At 39.6% G+C, this 20,035-nt stretch overlaps 3 protein-coding genes across 3 annotated transcripts; all 3 read right to left on the bottom strand.

Annotated features, from left to right (window-relative positions):
• Nucleotides 1-7,558: 7,558 nt before the first annotated feature.
• On the bottom strand, nucleotides 7,559-10,923 carry LOC146554166 (uncharacterized). Its single transcript, XM_085255308.1, has 4 exons — nucleotides 9,410-10,923; nucleotides 8,953-9,111; nucleotides 8,818-8,874; nucleotides 7,559-8,389 (listed from the first exon to the last, which is right to left on the bottom strand). The coding sequence occupies exons 1-4, from the start codon at nucleotides 10,785-10,787 to the stop codon at nucleotides 8,142-8,144; spliced, it is 1,842 nt and encodes a 613-aa protein (XP_085111434.1). The 5' UTR covers nucleotides 10,788-10,923; the 3' UTR covers nucleotides 7,559-8,141.
• Nucleotides 10,856-14,836, bottom strand: LOC146554165 (uncharacterized). Its single transcript, XM_085253227.1, has 7 exons — nucleotides 14,794-14,836; nucleotides 13,825-13,896; nucleotides 13,555-13,656; nucleotides 13,236-13,341; nucleotides 11,476-11,546; nucleotides 10,977-11,375; nucleotides 10,856-10,882 (listed from the first exon to the last, which is right to left on the bottom strand). The coding sequence occupies exons 2-7, from the start codon at nucleotides 13,879-13,881 to the stop codon at nucleotides 10,856-10,858; spliced, it is 762 nt and encodes a 253-aa protein (XP_085109353.1). The 5' UTR covers nucleotides 13,882-13,896; nucleotides 14,794-14,836.
• Nucleotides 14,837-15,993: 1,157 nt separating this feature from the next.
• On the bottom strand, nucleotides 15,994-19,343 carry LOC146554164 (histone-lysine N-methyltransferase set-1-like). The gene is made up of 5 exons (XM_085254113.1): nucleotides 18,816-19,343; nucleotides 18,002-18,122; nucleotides 17,756-17,918; nucleotides 17,444-17,636; nucleotides 15,994-16,122 (listed from the first exon to the last, which is right to left on the bottom strand). The coding sequence occupies exons 1-5, from the start codon at nucleotides 18,852-18,854 to the stop codon at nucleotides 15,994-15,996; spliced, it is 645 nt and encodes a 214-aa protein (XP_085110239.1). The 5' UTR covers nucleotides 18,855-19,343.
• Nucleotides 19,344-20,035: the final 692 nt, after the last annotated feature.

The raw sequence follows: 20,035 nt of genomic DNA, 5'->3' as shown, positions 1-20,035 counted from the left end.
TGAACATCAAACTAGTCAGTGCAGTGCTGCTCTTGCATAACCTAATTACACGAGACATGTCTAAACTGAAGCTATGTATCAGCATCATCATGCAGACCCCAGATGTTCTCAGAGTACATGCGCACGGTTGACAGTACTGTATACTGCATAGTACCAAATCTGAAATGCTGTCCTGACTTTATATCTTCTAAAGACTGAACACTGGATAAGAGACACAAAGTGAAACAGGCCCTTTATTTCATGTATGCAGGTGTAACACACAAGGCAAACGCATAGTTTGCTCCACGGTCCTAATGTTTCAAAAATTGTCTAAAGCCAACCACTCGGTTAAGTGTACGCACCAGCTCACCTTTTATTGTGTTTTAGCAGCGCTGTGCATCAGCAATAATCCTAGTGTGTTTATTCATCATTTAAATAATGGAAATCAGTCTTCCTGAACACATGCCGACATTTACATAATCTTAACCAGACCAAAAGCATTTAACCACGTACGTATGAAAGTGCTGACAGCTTTGCCATGCAACCAAACTGACTTCTGTTTTGCTCACATTCGCATTCTTGCTTAACCTCAAGATGTGAAGTTGTGAAAGAGAAACAGTAATTAAACAGCTCGGTTTTACAGCCTATTCGTACTCATTTATGAGGTCGATCTTATCAAAACAGCATGAATGCAGGTCAGGTATCAGGATGTGTGCTCTCATGTTTTAATGGAGCTGTCTTTTTATGACTGATGTGCCATTGTTTTGTTCTGGCTCTGAGGATGCCCCAAGGTGATGTGCATTAGATTTTCTCTTAATGGTTAGGGTCAGGTCCAGATGAGCTATTCAACTCATAAAAACTTTTAATTTCTCAACTGTATTTTGGATGGGTCTCATTTCTTGATGAGTGTTTGCCTTTAATACTAACCCCTAATTTAAAGGGTTAAATTTTAAACCTAAAATTTAAGCCTTTAAAATCATTTGAGTGCTAGAGGTCAACTAGATTTTGTTTTTCAAAGAGTTTTGTGCTGTCACCAGAAAAGACATCGTTTGAGTCTTTTAATGTTTACTTTCATCTGATGGCATCATTCCTCTTTATAGTCTTACTGGTTGCTTTGAGTGAGAAGCAAAGCAAGTCAGAAAGACTTGAAAAGCACTACAGAAATGCCATTCCGGCATTCAAACTCACCCACCATGATGAGCAAGTCTTGTCTGCCATTCAGAGCAGGAGAATGCTTCACAGCTGGAGCCAAAGAGTGAGCCTTTTTATTATGATTTAGTAACTCAATACAGATAGTTATCTAAAGTGAGCTGATACGCTGGCAATCAGCCACATTTACAGCAGTGGCAAAGTTACGTAATGTTTGGAAATAAAACTACTTCTCAAAGCTATTGCACAATGTGCACCTGAGAAAGGACCAGCACAGCTGTCTTTACAACAGGATTCAGATTACTGAGAGTTAAATGTGCTCCGATCAAGATTGAATCTGCATGTGCAAAATTGTTTTTGATGGAAAATATATGATTTTTATTCAAATAATAACGAAAGAGTCCATACCCCCTGTGCAGGAATGATGTGTCTTACTGCCACACACCACCAGATGGTAGTGTATTTCAGTTTGAGTGAATTTAGCTTCTGTCAGTGTATTGTAGGATGGACATGTCAGATAACAATCAGAGTACTTAAATCTTTGGAATAGTACACCCAATGCAAATTGTTAAAACAATAATATGACTAGCTTTGCATACAAAAGTGATCTTTATGAATATACAGTAAAAGAAATGATACTTTCTAGGCTTAAGTGTAATATTAAGAAAATGAAGGATTTGTTGAAACAAATTAACAAACGAACCAGTTATACTGACCAACCAGTAGGGGAGACTGGGGGCGGCTGTAACACACTGAATTCCTTAAAGCTGAAACAAGAGTGATCATACTTACTCTGCACATACTTGCAGAGATTTTCTCTCTGCAGCGGAAGAAGTGCAGAGTTACATTACTTTTACAGAAATTGTAAGGACCAAAACAGATTTTGATTTAAAATGTAACTTTCTGGATCTAAAGTATTTTCCCCCCTGCTGCCTACAGTTTAAGTGATTGTGATTTTAAACTTACCATTTTTTTTTCTGCGTGTTATGATTGACAACTCATCAGTGTTAGAAATTAACAGGAACGACCCATGACAATTTGGGTGCTGTGAGCTAGAATAGAGTGTAACGTGTGCGCCACTCTGGAGGCAGTTGTAACATGTTACTCAGAGGCAACTGTTACAATTATCCCTGGGTTACTACTGCAAGCACCTTGAGTGTCATGTATGTTGATGATGAACTTTGCTGTTGAAACTCTATATAATATATATGCTTCGCACTTCACTGACAATAGCCAAATGCAAAACCAGTAAAAAAACAAACAAAAAAACAAAAAAAACCCCCAGAAAATATGAGGAGGGGAAAATGTCAGTATCTACCACCTGTAAAACAAAATTCTTGTTTTGGGGGTTGTCTTATTGTGCACTTGTTGTTAATTTCATTAACATCAAAGCAGCTGAAACTGATTAACAACCCCCTCTGATACTTAACTGACCAGATCAACATCCCACAAGTTAAACAGCCTCGGTGCTGTACTCTAAAGCATTTCAAGTCTTTATTTTTCTGGGGGGAAAAATTTATTTCTAACTTGAATGCATTGCCTCCAATACATGACGTTTGAACAAAACTGAAATTATGTTTTCCACAACTCAAAAACACCCACAAAACTACTGCAATAAGTAAAGTAAGTAAAAGTAAAGTAAGTAAAGTAAAATTTTATTTATATAGCACATTTCTAGATAGACATCACAAAGTGCTTTACAGATATAACAGATTAAAAGACAAAAAACAAACAAAGTTAACAAAAAGCAATTTTAAAAAGATAAGTTTTTAGCTGTTTTTTAAAAGGAAGGGAGTTCCAAAGTCGAGCGGCCACAGTAGCAAAAGCTCTATCACCCCTAGTTTTCAGTCTCGTATACTGAATGACAAGTAGGCCCTGACTACTCGACCTCAGAGACCTACTAGGGGCATAGGGCTGCAAAAGTTCAATAATATATGGTGGTGCTTGTTGTTGAATAGCCTTAAAAGTTAAAACCAAAATCTTAAAATGGACTCTAGATTCAACAGGAAGCCAATGTAACTGCTTAAGCAACGGTGTTATATGTGAATATTTAGAAACTTTCGTCAAAAGTCTTGCTGCAGCATTCTGAACGATCTGCAGACGCTCCAAGGAACCTTTGTTTAAACAAGTAAACAGGGAATTGCAATAGTCCAATCGTGATGAAATAAAAGCATGAATAACAATCTCGAGTTCGGTATAGGATATTATAGAGCTCAATTTAGAGATATTTCTTAAATGATAAAAGCAGGACCGAACAAGAGATTTAACATGACTATCTAACGTAAGAGTAGGATCAAGGATAATCCCTAAGTTCCTGACAGATGGTTTTACAAACGCTGAAAGAGGACCAAGAGCATTTATTATACTGGGTCTATGTCTATCTGGGGCACATAAGAGGACTTCGGTTTTGTTATCATTTAGTTGGAGGAAGTTTTCAGCCATCCAGCCTTTAATGGTTTCCAAGCACACATTTAAAAGCCGCAGCTTAGAAACCTCCTCCGGCTTAAAAGATAGAGTTGGATATCGTCCGCATAACAATGGTAACAAATATCCTCAAAAGGGCTCAGAATGTGCTGGAGAGGGAGTAAATAAACTAAAAACAGTAATGGCCCCAGCACAGAGCCTTGTGGCACACCAAAAGACAGAGACGCAGAAGATGATCTATACTTAGAAACTGCCACAGAGGAAAATCGGTCAGAGAGATACGAGAACCATTTCAATGCAGTCCCAGAGACACCGACCGAGTATTTCAACCTGTTAAGTAAAATAAAATGGTCAACAGTATCAAAAGCCGCCGTAAGATCCAACATTAAGAGAACAGAACAATTACCTGCATCACTTTGTAACAGAATATCACTATCAAACTAAGGTGTTTTTGAAGAATGCATCTGACATATAGTGGGTTAATACAATGTACTTTTTCAGTTCTACAATTACCATTACTTATCTACTCTGACTTCTTCCATTAAATTAATATTATAGTCTTGTTTTTATTAGGAAGAAGATAGCCATTATACTATTACTTAGGACACATATTTGTCGTTTTTCTCAAATGATAACTTGGGAATTTCCATCGATTCTCTATCATGTATCCAATTCTAAATATGTAAAAAAGAAAAAAAAAAAGAAATGTTACAAGCGTCCCCGTTGACCCTAGTGCAAAAATTGCCGGTAGCATAGTGTTTCATTCTCTCCTCTTTATTTGTGTACTTCTTTATCATTGTTTCCTTCCTCCTTCACACAAACATTTAATTATGCACTTGTGCAGGTACACTATTAACATATTTGTGTGCATATCTGATCACGTTTTCTTCTTAGTCCAGAGACTTGGCTGCCTTTTGTTTGTACTGCCGGGCCTGTGATAACAGAGTCCGCCTAGAGAAGCTTGTCATTTCTAAGTGTAGTGTGTGTGTGTGTGTGTGTGTGTGTGTGTGTGTGTGTGTGTGTGTGTGTGTGTGTGTGTGTTTGCGTGCGTGCGTGCTGTGGGATAAGATGAAGTTAATTCATCACGTCTCCTCTTCCTTATCAGTCAATTATGTTTTTGAGTTGTCTGTATGGACATAATGACTGTGCAGAACAAGGCAAGAATACAAACACACACACAAACACACCTACACACATGCAGACACACACAAACCTTCTGTCCCAGATGGCTAAACCATCAGGAAGGGAAATTTATGAGGTTTATATGATGGTTTATAGAAAGAATGTGGTTTTTAAGTAAGGAACATACCGAGTGGTTTTGCCTGAATCGGTTTGCTTTTTTGATAACACACACTGTAAACCCAGAAAGGAAAGCTAAGAATGTGGCCAGAGAGATTATGACTGGACATGAATCACTTGGAAACTTGAAAGCTTTGACAAAAAAACACATGACTTGGAGATGTATATCAAAGTTTAAGACAAACAAATTTGCTGTTGAAGCTATCAGTGTTTATACTCAGGCATGTAATGTATATATATATATATTAGGGGTGCAACGATACACAAAATTCACGGTTCGGTTCGGTTCGATACTTTGGTGTCATGGTTCGATATTTTGTCGATACAAAAAAAATGTTCATGCCTTTTTAATTTGTCATTTATTAAAATTATAAATATATATTTTAACTCAAAAGTACAGTTTTTAAATTTAACCCTAACCCTTGTGCGTGTTTTTTATTTTGACAGCGAATGCGCACCTGCGGACCACTTATGTGCAGCCCTGGTTATTTAGCTTGTCATATTGCAGCCACAGAAATAATTTTGTCCATGAAACCATAAAGCTGCACTTTCTTTTTGCCTTATAGTCTGATTTGTCATAACTTCTCCGTTTTGTGGTAAGCTTTTCTTTGGCTGTCACTTCTTCACCCTGACCTGTCTTATTTGGCTCAGCAGAACTAAAATATATATCTGTCTGTGAAGGTTCTCAGTCATCCAGGTCATCGTAGTCAAATATAAATCCTGCTGCTTTTACACACGGACTCACATAAGCTCAGCGATTCTCTGCGCGATCAACCTCTCACATGTTTAAGCTGCGGGAGATTTCACTTGTCATGTTTGCATAGTAAGCTAACGATTAATAAGACGATGTCAGAGGAATTGGTGCACAAATTATCATCACTCACAGATCAGTGCTGTCGCTCTCTATACACAGTTCGCACGATTGCAAAGTGAAAGCAAAAAAACAAGCGCAAATTCAAACGCGATTTCAATATGTCACATATTGACAGTGGCTCACCGATGCCAATGACATAATTACCCAGCTACATTTCTGAAAGAATGCAAAAGCATTGACATATATTTTTCCTTCTTACAATAGCCCGACGGGCAGGGAAGAGATAGATTTTGGTAGCCCGACTGAAAAAATCGCTAGCCCCAGGACGTCAGGCTAGCGATATTGCAAGCCCTGTATCTGATTGAGGAATCATGCATCTTTGGAAAAGAGAGTTTATTACAGAGAAATGTCTCTTTCCAAAATAAAAGCTATACTATCCGCTTCTTCTGGGTTATATTCTCAGCAGCATAAGGAGAATCATGTGCTAACAGCTGTCTAAATGACTCGGCTAAAGTTAGTAGCATGCTTGTTGTTTTTGTCTTTGCACTAGGATGATGTCGGCGTAAATGTGCAGTCATATTCGTTGTGTTCCCACTAGTGCTTTCAGGTTAATCTCGTTGAAATGACCTTAACACCACAACATGGCAAATCTCCGTTAACGAGCTACCGCCGATCGCCCCGTGCATGGGGCTAGACGGCCAACACGTTAACGAGCTAACTGCGCTAACACACTAGTTCCCACCCATGTAATTGAGCATTGCATGGCACATCCAACATACTGTTTTACTTTAGTCCATGACTCGCTTACCTTCAGGGTCATACGTCACATGAAAACCAAAATAATTCCAAACGCCAGATCTGAATGAGGGTGGGGGAGGTCCATGTTGCAAGGAGAGCTTAACTTCTGTCTCGCTAGCTTGCCCTGCGCTCTTCCTTCTGACTATGCTGTCTGTGTGGAGCGCTCAGTGGATCTACGCTCGACAGTGCAGCCTAGGCGGAGTAGTCGAACGCAGATTCACTGAGCGCTCCACACAGACAGCATCGTCAGAAGGAAAGTTGATAAAATAAATTACAAATGTTGTATTGTTCGATACATACGCGTACCGAACCGAAAGCACTGTATCAAACGGTTCAATATCGATACGAATATCGTTGCACCCCTAATATATATATATATATATATATATATATATATATATATATATATATATATATATATATACACACACATATATATGCACACATATATATATACTGTCTCTTCCTCAAGCCAAAGACTTCAAAAAACCAAAATATGCAAATACGTGAGTGAGCACTGATACCAAGGAACATTGTGAAAAAGAATGAGGTCAAACAATGACCAACGACAAGATTCTAAATGTGGGTTTTCCTGGATGTGTGATCGTGCTGCTGTGGTGCATTGCTGCAATAGCATCTTAATAGAAAATCTCTCTGAGCAAATGAGCATCCCATCTTGGGCTTTGAAGTTCCTCGGCAGCGAGACCCAACACTTCCTCTTTGCATTACAGTGCCAGTTTGTGGTCACGTTCTCGAGGGAATTAACAATACGTGCCTTGATTCATGTTTGTTTATATGTATTTGTATGTTTTTTTCCTCTAATCCTGCAAAGCAGACTACACTGGACAGATGCCACAGTGCTTCAAGCCGGAAAGTTCTTGCACATAGCTTTGTGTCTGCAAGTTCACACACTGTTCACACACACACACACACACACACACACACACACATACGGGTCTATGTGGTATGGCGGGACTATACTACGTCAATCCGCCCGGTGGTGGTTTAAGTGGACTACCCTTTTGAAAGGACTTAGAGCCAAGGGAGCGAGGTTAAAGTGTTCGAAAAAATCTGAAAAAAATTTGGGTCACTTCAGACCTCATACACTCCCTATAGAAGTCTAGATACACTGATACACACCAACCAGACTCTATTGTGTTTTCTGGAGACATTGTCCACTTGACAACAATGTGTTTTATGAGGTCCAAAAAAAACAATATTGGGTCTTTAAAGGGACAATGATGTAATATGTAAATAGCTCATCATTACCATGAATACACATCTGACAGGACACAGGATTACTGGAACATCATTTTATTAGTGTTCTTGGATCTGAACATTAATTTTAACCATAAATAAAAAAAGAAATCTATGGACAAAAATGCCCACGCTTCCCACAGAAATATAAAAATATAGAAAACAGAAAAATTAAAAACATTTAAAATGAATTTTAATAGTTTAAAGGTAAATATTAAGGGGAGAAAATATGCATTTATAATTTTTTATTTTAAATATAACCCGTCAAAAAAAACCCTAAATAAATTAAATGTAAAAATTATGAAATACAAACTACTTCTGTATTTAACAAGAACTTTTTTTTCTTTAAACAGAACATCAGTGTTAACAACAATTGGCAATCTGACCAAGATGTAAAACCACAGCTCTCTAAACAGTTATTTTAGTTCATTTTTTTCTGCCTTTTTGCAGTTAATCCTCTGTTTCTTACAAAATCTCTTATGTTTTGAACTGTTCTTCCTGCCAACACCGGATCTTCTACCAATTTGCAATGACTGCATTCATTTTTGGTGGCTAGTTTCCCTTCGTTTATGTGGTCTTTAAAATGCCTCATCACTGCAGCAACCTCAGCCTTGGACCACATGTTTTTGGGAGCTCTTCGGGAATTGTGGGATTGAGCAGCATTTTTCTCTGGAAGATATATAAAGTAGTAGTAGTTAAAACAAACAAAAAACCAAACAAAAAAACAAAAAACATTTGGTGGTTAAAAGAATGGATGCTACCCTGTACTAACTTCTGAAATGTGTTGCTACCATCAATATCAAAACGAGCTAAAATTCTCTTTGAAAATTTATCAAATTTCTAAAATGAGACATTTAGTGTTCCGCTGTGAATAAAAGACTGAATAAAAAGTTGAATAAAAGTCTCTTGATGCATGCTCAATCATCCAGGTAAGTAAATCCCAAAACGTTGATTCTGTTAATCTGGACGTAGCGTTTTCAGTGGGAGAAACATTTTGTCACTCATCCAAGTGACTTTTTGCCACCACTCTGCAGTTTGCCATATGTTGCAAAGTGATGAAACAATAATAAGCTTAGAGAACCAACTGCACCCCTTACCTTCAGAGGGAGCAGCAGTCTCACTTGCTGCAGGCATTGTGAGCGGTCCTTCATCTGCTGATTACACAATTTGATTAAGTTTTAATATTTGTAACAAACATTTTATCCACAGAAACCAAGCTAGTGGTAACTTACCACAATCTACAGTGTCTTGGAGCTGCGCTGTGTTTGTGGAATCAGCTACTGCATGTACAGGCTCACTGGTGCCACACGCCAACATTGTGAGTGCTGTGTCATCATCATCTGATTCACTCTCACTGTCCTTTGTTTCAGCATCACTTAATGCAATTTCATCTGAGAAATTGTGGGAAAACCCCCCCAAAAAACCAAACACAAACCCCCCAAAAACCTCACATTAACAACGAGATATGACAAAATACAGAACAAATACTGGAAATTATAGTACATAGTTTTACTATTTAAGGCCACCACTCTGCAGTTTGCCAAATGTTGCAAAGTGATGAAACAATAGACTTCAAGAACCTTAAATCATGGACATTTAACAGAATGGTCTGTGCTTTTAGGTTTTAATTCTGTTGATAAAGCATAATATTCAACTACTGCCCTAATATTTGCTCCTTTCAATACAAACCTTCTATTTTGATCTCATCCAGTGATTTCCCCTGGATCTGGGAAAGTTGTCCTTTTTCCAGTGTTAAAAGCAGTTTGGAAATCTTGGCCAGCTGTGTTGTGGGAACTGGTAATCTGTAGAATTCGCGGTGAACGCGGATATCATGACCCAGGAAATCTGCAACCTGATCAAGTTCGTTGTTTTTCAAATTAAGGACTTGTGAGAGTGTGGCAACATGTTTTCTGAGCTGTGTCGATCTTAGATACTCAGGCTGCTTTGCTCCACACTGGTGTGCATGAACACGCAAGGAGTCCATTCCTCTGTAATGACTCATTGATCGGGGTCTTGCAAAGAGGTAGATATTAGTGGCACAAATACCACAGTCAGGCCTCCTACTAACCAGTAGTGACAGAGCATCCAGCATGCTTGGTGTTAGCAGAACTGGAACATTTCTGTCCCTTTTTCCCATTATTTCTATTCTACAGAAATAGTTACAGAGTCTCTGTTCCATTTCTGAGAGCCCCATGGCAACATCTGTGTGGAGTGCTGTTTTGTCTCTTTCAAGAAAACTTTTGAGGCGCATCTTTGAAACCTCTCCAGAACGTCTTCGGTTGAACACAATGATTTGTGAGAGTGTAACTTGTGCAAGTTGGGCATAATTCTGAGCTGTGGCTTCGTTCTCCAAGCTGCAAAAGGCACTTTCTGCAGATTTTTGAAGGTAGTGATGGAGAATCCGAACATCTTCTGTAAAGGGCAATGTTGATGGCTTGTTAAACTTTGCCTCACTCAATGTGTTCAAGGCACGGTGAGACACCATCTCAGACCATTTGGAGACATACAACTTCTTGAACGCATCAGTGGACTTGATTAGGGCTTCATCCTCTGTCATGAGGGCACGACAATGGATAATGTCAGACATTTTATGCAGTGTATGTCCCAGTTTCAGCGCAAGGCTTGGAGTTTTGTATGACAGTGTCTCTTCATCAAAACCTGAAACTTTCTTTACTGCTTGCACAACTCTCTGGAAATTAGCAGGCTTAATAGCTTCTTCCATGTTATGCACTGAGAATTCTGTGCGCAGACACAACAACAAACGTCCCGCTTCACGAAGCTTCTGTCGTATATAATCATACTTTGTAGGGTCTTGTCCATGTTTATTGTAGAGGGACTGGGCAAACTGAATAACAGTAAAGTCATTTCGCACAGCTGAGGCAATCTCATCTTGTTTCATAACAGCAAGAACCTTCCAGACTCCACTTGACACCTGCGGATAACACTGAGACTCCAGAGTTAAAGCCAGGCCGAGTACTTTGGTTCTTCCAGGTTCTTTATCCGTGTCATCTTTTGGTTTGTTAGGACATCTGCGGACATGTCTCCAAAGATCCTTGCGAACATACATCCCTTGACAATAAAAGCAATGAGCAAACTTTCCCTCTACTGCTTTAATCTTGGGTCTTCTCTTCACTTTCAGTGGTCCCACTCCACCATGCAAAACTGCAGCATTATGCTTAAAATTTCCCTTATTTCTCAATTTCTCTAACAGACTTTTACGCTTGTTTGAGTCTCTAGGCAGGGAAAATGCATGCACAACATCAGGAGCTGTTTTGTGCGTTTTCAGGTGGCGGGAAATTTTAGCTTGTGGTTTGCCACAAAAATAGCAGTAATTTCTTTTACTTAAAGTCATTTTTTCTGATTCAGTTTCGCAAAGCTCACTTTTATCTTGTGGCTTGTCCTTTGTCAAGTTGTGGATTAAATTCGTTGAATCTGATTGTTCATGCGCTTTGGAGATGTCATCTTGGCATAGCAGACCTTTTGATGTGCTTGGCAATAATGAGATGTCTTCATCTGAATCTTCATCATATGACTCTGAATCTGGCACATATTCTTCTTCTGATATGCTGTGGTTGCCATCATCATCGCTTGATATTTGATCCAGAACTGAATGTGGCAATCCATCCTCCCCTGAATATTCAGAAATTTCTTCTTTCTGGAATGTAAGAACAAAAGTTTTTTTAATTGATCAATACTTTAGACAGGTAAAAAATAAACTGAAAAAAAGTCAAGCCAAATATGAATGGGATACACACCTGTGTTGACTGGTGGCAATTCTGATTTGCCAATTTTGCAAGGCAAGATTTGTGCCAGACCCCTAAACAAACTGAAACACATTTTGATAGACTTAATTTAGCTTTGCAGTTCTATTTAAGTGAAGTAGTTTTTTGTCAAAGCATTGCAGTAATGTCAAATGCTGAAAAAAAACAAAAAAACAAAACTGTTCACATTAAGGATATTTTAATGACTACACATACACTGCTAATCCCCCTCCCCCCCCCAAAAAAGGACATCCCAGATGTGAATGAAGGAATTATTCTTATTAAATACTTTGTTCTTTAGGTAGTTGAGTGGCATGAAAGTGTGTAGTTGAATGTGTGTGGCCTCCAGATGCCTGTACGACTTCCCTACAATGCCTGGGCATGCTCGGGATGAGGTGGCGGATGGTCTCCTGAAGGATCTCCTCCAAGACCTGGACTAAAGCATCTGCCAACCCCTGGACAGTTTGTGGTGGATGGAGTGAGACATGATGTCCCAGATGTGCTCAATTGGATTCAGGTCTGGGGAACAGGTGGGCCAGTCCATAGCATCAATGCCTTTGTCATGGAGGAACTGCTGACATACTCCAGCCACATGAGGCCCAGTGTCGTCTCGCATTAGGTGGACCCCAGGGCCAAATGCACCAGCATGTGGTCTCACAAAGGGTCCGAGGACCTCATCTTGTTACCCAATGACAGTCAGGCTCTCTGGCAGGCACAGAAATGCCACCCCTCACCATTACTGACCCACTGCCAATATGATCATGCTGGAGGATGTTGCAGGCAGCAGAACATTCCCCACGGCATCTCCAGACTGTCACGTGCTCAGTTTGAACCTCCTTTCAGCTGTGAGGAGCATAGGGTGCCCGTGCTGAAGTTGCCAAACTTTGTGTTTTCTGGCAAATGCCAAACATCCTGCATGGTGTTGGACTGCAAGCTCAATCCCCACCTGTGGATGCTGGACCCTCAAGCCACCCTCATGAAGTCAGTTTCTGACCATTTGAGCAGACAGATGCACATTTGTGGCCTGTTTGAGGTCATTTTGCAGGGCTCCTCTTGTTCCTCCTTGCACAAAGGTGGAGGTAGCGGTCCTGCTGCTGGGTTGTTGCCCTCCTATGGCCTACTCCACATCCAGGTAGCACCTCCATGCTCTGGACACTACACTAACAGACACAGCAAACCTTCTTGCCACAGCTCACATTGATGTGCTACGCTAGATGAGCTGCACTACCTGAGCCCCTTGTGTGGGTTGTAGACTGTCTCATGCTACCACTAAAATGAAATCACCGCCAGCATTCAAAAGTGACCATAACATCAGCCAGAAAGCATAGGTGCTGAGAAGTGGTCTGTGGTCACCACCTGCAGAACCAGTCCTTTATTATGGTGAATTGACTATAATTTCCACTTGTTGTCTACTCTATTTGCAAAACAGCATGTGAAACTGGTTGTCAGTGTTACTTCCTAAGTGAACAGTTTGATTTCACAGAAGTGTGACTGACTTGGAGTAACATCGCATTGTTTAAGTGTTCCCTTTATTATTTTGAGCAGTTTATGTTATGGAATGGGGAATTGAGGACAATCCCAAGTATACCATTTTTACAAGGTCCTGCACCAATGAGGTAATACTGCATTTCTTTAATTAGACGTGACCACCCATTAATTAAAAAGGGAGCAGTGTTCATTTCAGCACGTCTTAACTTGTTGAACTCTATTAATGCTTTTTACTATACACTGTACCTATTCACTAAATGTCTCACCTTTGCACTTAAAGCCAAGCCACTTGAGGGAGGAAACCGGTCCCACACACTGAATGCACTTGTCCAAAGATGATATTGTTGTGCACACCAGACGATGATTGTGACACTGTTAGCAAAATATTGCAACATTTATTTGTTTTGGACAGTTGGAAAGGTGTGTTTTCAATTCAGTTGCAGATATCAACTAATAAACTTCGTCCATGTAAATCACATCACACCCAGGTGACTGCCAAACACACACACACACACACAGCATCCATAAAGAATGATGATAGATTAAATTATTAGTTCATTAAGTGGTACACTGGATTATATTTACCCTTTCAGGCTCTGGATGTTTCAGGTCCAGATCATTGTTTGGAAAGCTGTTTGGTTGCGGCTTTAGGCAGCTCACAGTCTTCTGAATCTGGCTGGTCTCAGTCTTCGTGTGTAACAGATAGAGAATGAAGACAAAAGAACAGTAATCTGACAGTTACTAAAAATGCATCACTCAAGAGGATGAATAGACCATTTCACTATCGGCAAATAGCGTAAGGTACACATCGTGCATGAGAAACATTCATTAAAATCTGTCCTAGGTCAATGTTACCTCTTCAAAATCTTGCACTGAAGAAGAATGCATGGCTTCTGAGCCTTGCTGAGGCATTTCTTCATCAAGATCCTGCAACAAAGAAAAGATGGCACAAAGATTAGACCAAGTGCTCTTCTTGCAACTGTACTGGGCAGGCCTGTGCTTCTGTCTTTAATTTGCATGTGTGTGTGTGTGTGTGTGTGTGTGGGGGGGGGGGGGGGGGGGGGGGGCTTTCCACTCAAGAAATGTTTTCTTCTGAAAAAAATACTGGCTACAATAATTAACAACTGATTCCTTTGCAATCATCCATCCTCTTCCACTTATCCTTATCAGGATTGTGGGGTAGCAGTTTTGGGGCCTATACCAGCTACCATAGGGCAGTACAACCTGGACAGATCGCCAGTCTAACATGGAAGGACAAGCATTTGCATTCACACCAAAGGGCAGTTTTGAATCACCAGTTAACCTAACCCCATAAGCTACATCTTTGGACTGTGGGAAGAAGCCAGAGTACACAGCCAGAGAGAGCCCATGCATTACAGCAGTAAAAAGTGCCTAAAACAAGTTAAGAAGTTGTATAGTACTATCTATCTTAATGTTCAAGCCTGAGTTTCAAAAAATTTCAACATAGAAACAAAGCACATGCAGTCAGCTCTGCATGCTGTAGGTCAAACTGTCAAGACATACGAGAAGACCCCTCCTAAAACCAGAGTGATGTCACCATGAAGCAAACTTTGACGGAGTCCCCCAATAACAGTGTGGTCCTCCTAAGTCACATTTGGGTGGTTAACACACACACACACACACACACACTCAGATGTTATCCAGACTTGCACTTTGAAACAATGAAAAGGACCTACAAGCCACGGTCCATGTAAATCACATCACACCCAGGTGACTGCCAAACACACACACACACAGCATCCATAAAGAATGATGATAGATTAAATTATTAGTTCATTAAGTGGTACACTGGATTATATTTACCCTTTCAGGCTCTGGATGTTTCAGGTCCAGATCATTGTTTGGAAAGCTGTTTGGTTGTGGCTTTAGGCAGCTCACAGTCTTCTGAATCTGGCTGGTCTCAGTCTTCGTGTGTAACAGATAGAGAATGAAGACAAAAGAACAGTAATCTGACAGTTACTAAAAATGCATCACTCAAGAGGATGAATAGACCATTTCACTATCGGCAAATAGCGTAAGGTACACATCGTGCATGAGAAACATTCATTAAAATCTGTCCTAGGTCAATGTTACCTCTTCAAAATCTTGCACTGAAGAAGAATGCATGGCTTCTGAGCCTTGCTGAGGCATTTCTTCATCAAGATCCTGCAACAAAGAAAAGATGGCACAAAGATTAGACCAAGTGCTCTTCTTGCAACTGTACTGGGCAGTCCTGTGCTTCTGTCTTTAATTTGCATGTGTGTGTGTGTGTGGGGGGGGGGGGGGGGGGGGGGCTTTCCACTCAAGAAATGTTTTCTTCTGAAAAAAATACTGGCTACAATAATTAACAACTGATTCCTTTGCAATCATCCATCCTCTTCCACTTATCCTTATCAGGATTGTGGGGTAGCAGTTTTGGGGCCTATACCAGCTACCATAGGGCAGTACAACCTGGACAGATCGCCAGTCTAACATGGAAGGACAAGCATTTGCATTCACACCAAAGGGCAGTTTTGAATCACCAGTTAACCTAACCCCATAAGCTACATCTTTGGACTGTGGGAAGAAGCCAGAGTACACAGCCAGAGAGAGCCCATGCATTACAGCAGTAAAAAGTGCCTAAAACAAGTTAAGAAGTTGTATAGTACTATCTATCTTAATGTTCAAGCCTGAGTTTCAAAAAATTTCAACATAGAAACAAAGCACATGCAGTCAGCTCTGCATGCTGTAGGTCAAACTGTCAAGACATACGAGAAGACCCCTCCTAAAACCAGAGTGATGTCACCATGAAGCAAACTTTGACGGAGTCCCCCAATAACAGTGTGGTCCTCCTAAGTCACATTTGGGTGGTTAACACACACACACACACACACACTCAGATGTTATCCAGACTTGCACTTTGAAACAATGAAAAGGACCTACAAGCCACGGTCCATGTAAATCACATCACACCCAGGTGACTGCCAAACACACACACACACACAGCATCCATAAAGAATGATGATAGATTAAATTATTAGTTCATTAAGTGGTACACTGGATTATATTTACCCTTTCAGGCTCTGGATGTTTCAGGTCCAGATCATTGTTTGGAAAGCTGTTTGGTTGCGGCTTTAGGCAGCTCACAGTCTTCTGAATCTGGCTGGTCTCCGTCTTCGTGTGTAACAGATAGAAAATGAATATACAGTGCATTTTTGAAGAGGCTTTTGAAACATTAAATAAACTGTATGAGAAAGATAGGTTTCAAGCTATTGTCTTTAAAATATTCACTGTCATGTATAGAGAATTTAAGGCCCTATGATTAAGAGACAAATAGTCAGTGTGATTTCTTTATTTTTTAAGCCATTGCTAAAGGAGTAAAACAATCACCTGTAGCAGCAACGAACTGTCACTAGGGCCCATTTATCTTCAAGGGACAAAATTTAAAATGAATCTAACTAAAGAGGCTACACAGCAAAATCTCCAGTGTTAAATTAACACTAGAGAGTGTCTATATGGGTCCACACAACACTGTTGAGTGTTGAATTAACACTTTTGACAGTGTTATATGTTTAAAAGTAACCTAGTCAGTTTTGAAGATTAACAAAGACTAACACTGAGCAGTGCTGATTTTCTAACACTGGAATATTTCTAACATTTTGAGTTATTTTCCAGTGTTAGAAAATCAGCACTGCTCAGTGTTAGCCATTGTTAATCTTCAAAACTGACTAGGTTACTTTTAAACATATAACACTGTCAAAAGTGTTAATTTAACACTCAACAGTGTTGTATTTAACACTCAGAGGTGTGGACCCTTATAGACACTCTCCAGTGTTAATTTAACACTGGAGATTTTGCTGTGTAGAATCACATTAAACATCAATCACTGTTAAAATTTAGAAACCGAAAGCCATTTTTTATTTCTGCATACCTGCTGATATTTTTTTAGTGCTTTTAGAGGGCTTTGATGTGGCAGCCATCACAATTGCCTGTTTTCCATTAGTACCTACCCCTGTTTTTCCAGTAGGTTATAGTACCATGTAGTTTTTCAGTAACTACTGCACCAAGGTTCCAAGTGATCCAAAGTGATCAGAAAATTTGACATAGACTGAATGCCACCAGGTGGCTGGTCAATGGTGTCACTCGATAAGTTATGAGTGCGCCTCCTTCGTGAAAATCCAAGCCATCATTTTTGAAACTCTGAAATGTTTGAAATAGCGACCAAAATTAACAGCGTGATCCCTGAATTGAACACTAAAGTATAGACTGAGCAGCAGGCATTTTGTCACCTTGACGTCCATGCTTGCTGTGGCATTTATATCACTGGATGCTCGGCTGCATTGCTATAGTTACCCCAGGCACAGTAGGTGATACTCAATTTCAGTGAAAAACTAGATGCCCTAAGTCACGTTAAGCCAATTTGAGTAGGTACAAATGTAAAAATGGCTTAGGGTATGCAATTTATCAGTTCCAAAAAGTACAATTGTAGAAATACCTTGCATCTCCAGAGCCAAGCCGAGTCACCATAATTATAGTCTATTTCTTCGCCTGGACTTATGTCTCTGCTTGCAAATAAGCATAGATGGGGCTTTCCATTGATATTTAATATTTTCATCTTAGCACTTGGACTGATGTGGTTGTCGTTGACAAGTCTGCCTAATGACCCATCTTCTTGAGATGCATCCACACTGTGGGGTTAGGCAAAAAAGTATTAGCTTAACTAGTTAGTTAGGAAGCTTTTTTTTTTCATAAATCAAAAGCAATGTGTCATTTAATCTTAATCAAACTACACTGATATAATACGCACCACCAGAGTTTTCCATCAAACTTGAATTCAAACATGAACACTTTCAGGCTGTCATGATAAACTCTGTGTCTCCGCTCACATTCTTCTTTTGTTATGAGTTTACCTCTGTATTCCAAAAGAAAGTCTCCTTTTTGGAATGGAACAGTCGTGAAAATGCCCCGACCTGAATTGCAGAGGCATACCAAGTGAGTGACAAAAGACAAAGTGACAAACTCCAAATCTAATCCAAACTAAAGACCAACTTACCTTTGAAGGCATTTATGTAGTGGATATCAAGTCCCAGTTTGTCCCTTCCAGCAGAAACATGACAGACTGCATCCTCCCGTGGAGGAATGCGTCTCCTTCGCATGTTCTCCTGTACGATTGGCTGTATTACCAAAGCATATAAAGTATTACGATTATCGTCATCATTGTCATCATCATCAGTAGTAGCAGAACTAGCAGTAGTGTAGTTTACAGCATAAACACAGCTGACTTATTCATAGTGCTAATTTATGCCTTCTTTTAAAATGTTAAAGGCCTAGTACTCAAAATGGCGACATGTGACATTTCTGTAATGGCGACTGCAGAGAGTGATACAAGTACTGAGAAAGCTTAGGCATCAAAACTGTAAGAAGTTTTTTCTTCAGGCATATAAATAAATACACGACTAAATACACTTATACCCTTGCTTTTATTTTAGGGCTGTCAGCAGAATGACAGACATTGGACAAACTGCCCGAAATTAGCTAACAGCGACATCAGGGATTTTGACTCAGACTGCGCTGGTTTAATTGTTAATCGGGTTAGTCGCGATGTCGGCATTAACACGTTTAAGCCACAATAATGCTTTAACACCGAGTAAATCCTAACACGGGTTAGCCCGCTTTATCGCGTTGACGCGGTTAGTCGTCAGCCCTATTTTATTTACTCAATGACAAACGCTGGGGCCGTTTTACTTCTTCAAAGACTCACTAACAGTCCATAAAGCATAAATTAAACCAGTTTAATATAGGCCTGTGCACCTATAATTTCATATAGTATTAAAGTCATGGTGCATTTTACATTAAAAAAGGCTTACCTTTGTGTTTTTAATCCGTCTTCGTATTGCCGTCGACATACACTTGTTAAAGGGCACGCGCGCGAAAGTTGTGGCGCCGTTTCCTGTAGGTACCGCCTATATATATAGCCTACCAATCACAATGACTTCCGGCCGTGTGTATTGAAAATGTGTATTAAATTGCAGTACCTACACACATCCACTCTAACTCGAAACGTCGCTGTGCAATACACTGGAATACACAAAAATCAGGTGAGGGGTATAGGTGGACTTTTAAGAAAATCAGAAAATCTTTTAATTATAGTTTAATAAATGAATTTACACTACAGTTTAAGCAAATACAGGTCAAAAGATAAATAATGACCTCATAAGAAGTAGAAAAAATTATTATTTAGACACTTAAAAATGCATTTACAAGTCATGTTTTAGGGGGACACATGAATACACAGCAAAAAGTCGAAATGTCCCCGGAGCCCAGGTACAGCGCAGGTCAAATGTCAATCCATACCACATAGACGCACTCACACACACACACACACACACACACACACACACACACACACACACCAAAGCTCATGCACCACTACATACACATATTGTGCAGGCAAACACGAGTTAGTCTAATGATGCAGTAATGCACACCACTTTGATGCCAATTTGCTTGTGTGTAATGTAGCTTAGTGAAATCCTTGATAAGAGAGTAAACTGAGCACTGTGCTGATAGCATTTCATTGGCATTCTTGTTAAATGAACTTGGAACTATAATTATTGTGTGTGCAGTATTTCATCAGTACCTAATTATGAAGTAAATAGTGGTGGTGTTGCAGCCAAAAAAAAGAAAGAAAGAAAGAAAGAAAAGAAGCAAAAGAAGGTCTTGAGATTGTTTTCATTTGCTTAAGTAATAAAACATCCATAGAAATATCTCCCTACACATTAATATAGATGGCTTGCTTAGTATGTTTCAACAAAATATGATAAAATCAAAATCAAATGAAAAGGGTGATGCATTGGCACCTCAGTTCACCTTTTTTGTGAGTCTTAGCTGCAAACCCATTAGCTCTACTAAAGACTAATTTTTGCTTCAGAAAATAGATTAATAACCTCTTAATTAATTAATTAACCTCTTAAAAAGCTGAGTGCCGATTTTAGCAAAGGTCGCTCAAAAATGAGTGAATGGGCCATTTGATGGAGACTGTATGTTTGTTGCTCTTGAAAAATGGCAAAACAATCCTATTTTGCAT

Source organism: Mchenga conophoros, linkage group LG18 (assembly GCF_057382185.1).
Source record: "Mchenga conophoros isolate Kocher_MC1m ecotype Shallow Benthic linkage group LG18, M_conophoros_male_GT1.1, whole genome shotgun sequence".
NCBI lineage: Eukaryota > Metazoa > Chordata > Actinopteri > Cichliformes > Cichlidae > Mchenga > Mchenga conophoros.
Note: the sequence above shows the minus strand (reverse complement) of the source record. Positions and strands in the feature narration are given on the sequence as shown.

Coding starts and splice junctions, on each gene's coding strand:
- LOC146554166 (XM_085255308.1), bottom strand. CDS start 10,787: ATGTATGTTCGCAAGGATCTTTGGAGACATGTCCGCAGATGTCCTAAC. Junction 9,112..9,409: donor GGATGAGATCAAAATAGAAG/GTTTGTATTGAA, acceptor ACAATTTCTCAG/ATGAAATTGCATTAAGTGAT. Junction 8,390..8,817: donor GACTGCTGCTCCCTCTGAAG/GTAAGGGGTGCA, acceptor TATATCTTCCAG/AGAAAAATGCTGCTCAATCC.
- LOC146554165 (XM_085253227.1), bottom strand. CDS start 13,881: ATGCCTCAGCAAGGCTCAGAAGCCATGCATTCTTCTTCAGTGCAAGAT. Junction 13,657..13,824: donor CAGTGCAAGATTTTGAAGAG/GTAACATTGACC, acceptor TTACACACGAAG/ACTGAGACCAGCCAGATTCA. Junction 10,883..10,976: donor ACAAAACAGCTCCTGATGTT/GTGCATGCATTT, acceptor ATAATGCTGCAG/TTTTGCATGGTGGAGTGGGA.
- LOC146554164 (XM_085254113.1), bottom strand. CDS start 18,854: ATGTCGACGGCAATACGAAGACGGATTAAAAACACAAAG. Junction 17,637..17,755: donor TTTGATGGAAAACTCTGGTG/GTGCGTATTATA, acceptor CTAACCCCACAG/TGTGGATGCATCTCAAGAAG. Junction 16,123..17,443: donor CTTGGCTCTGGAGATGCAAG/GTATTTCTACAA, acceptor TTACACACGAAG/ACGGAGACCAGCCAGATTCA.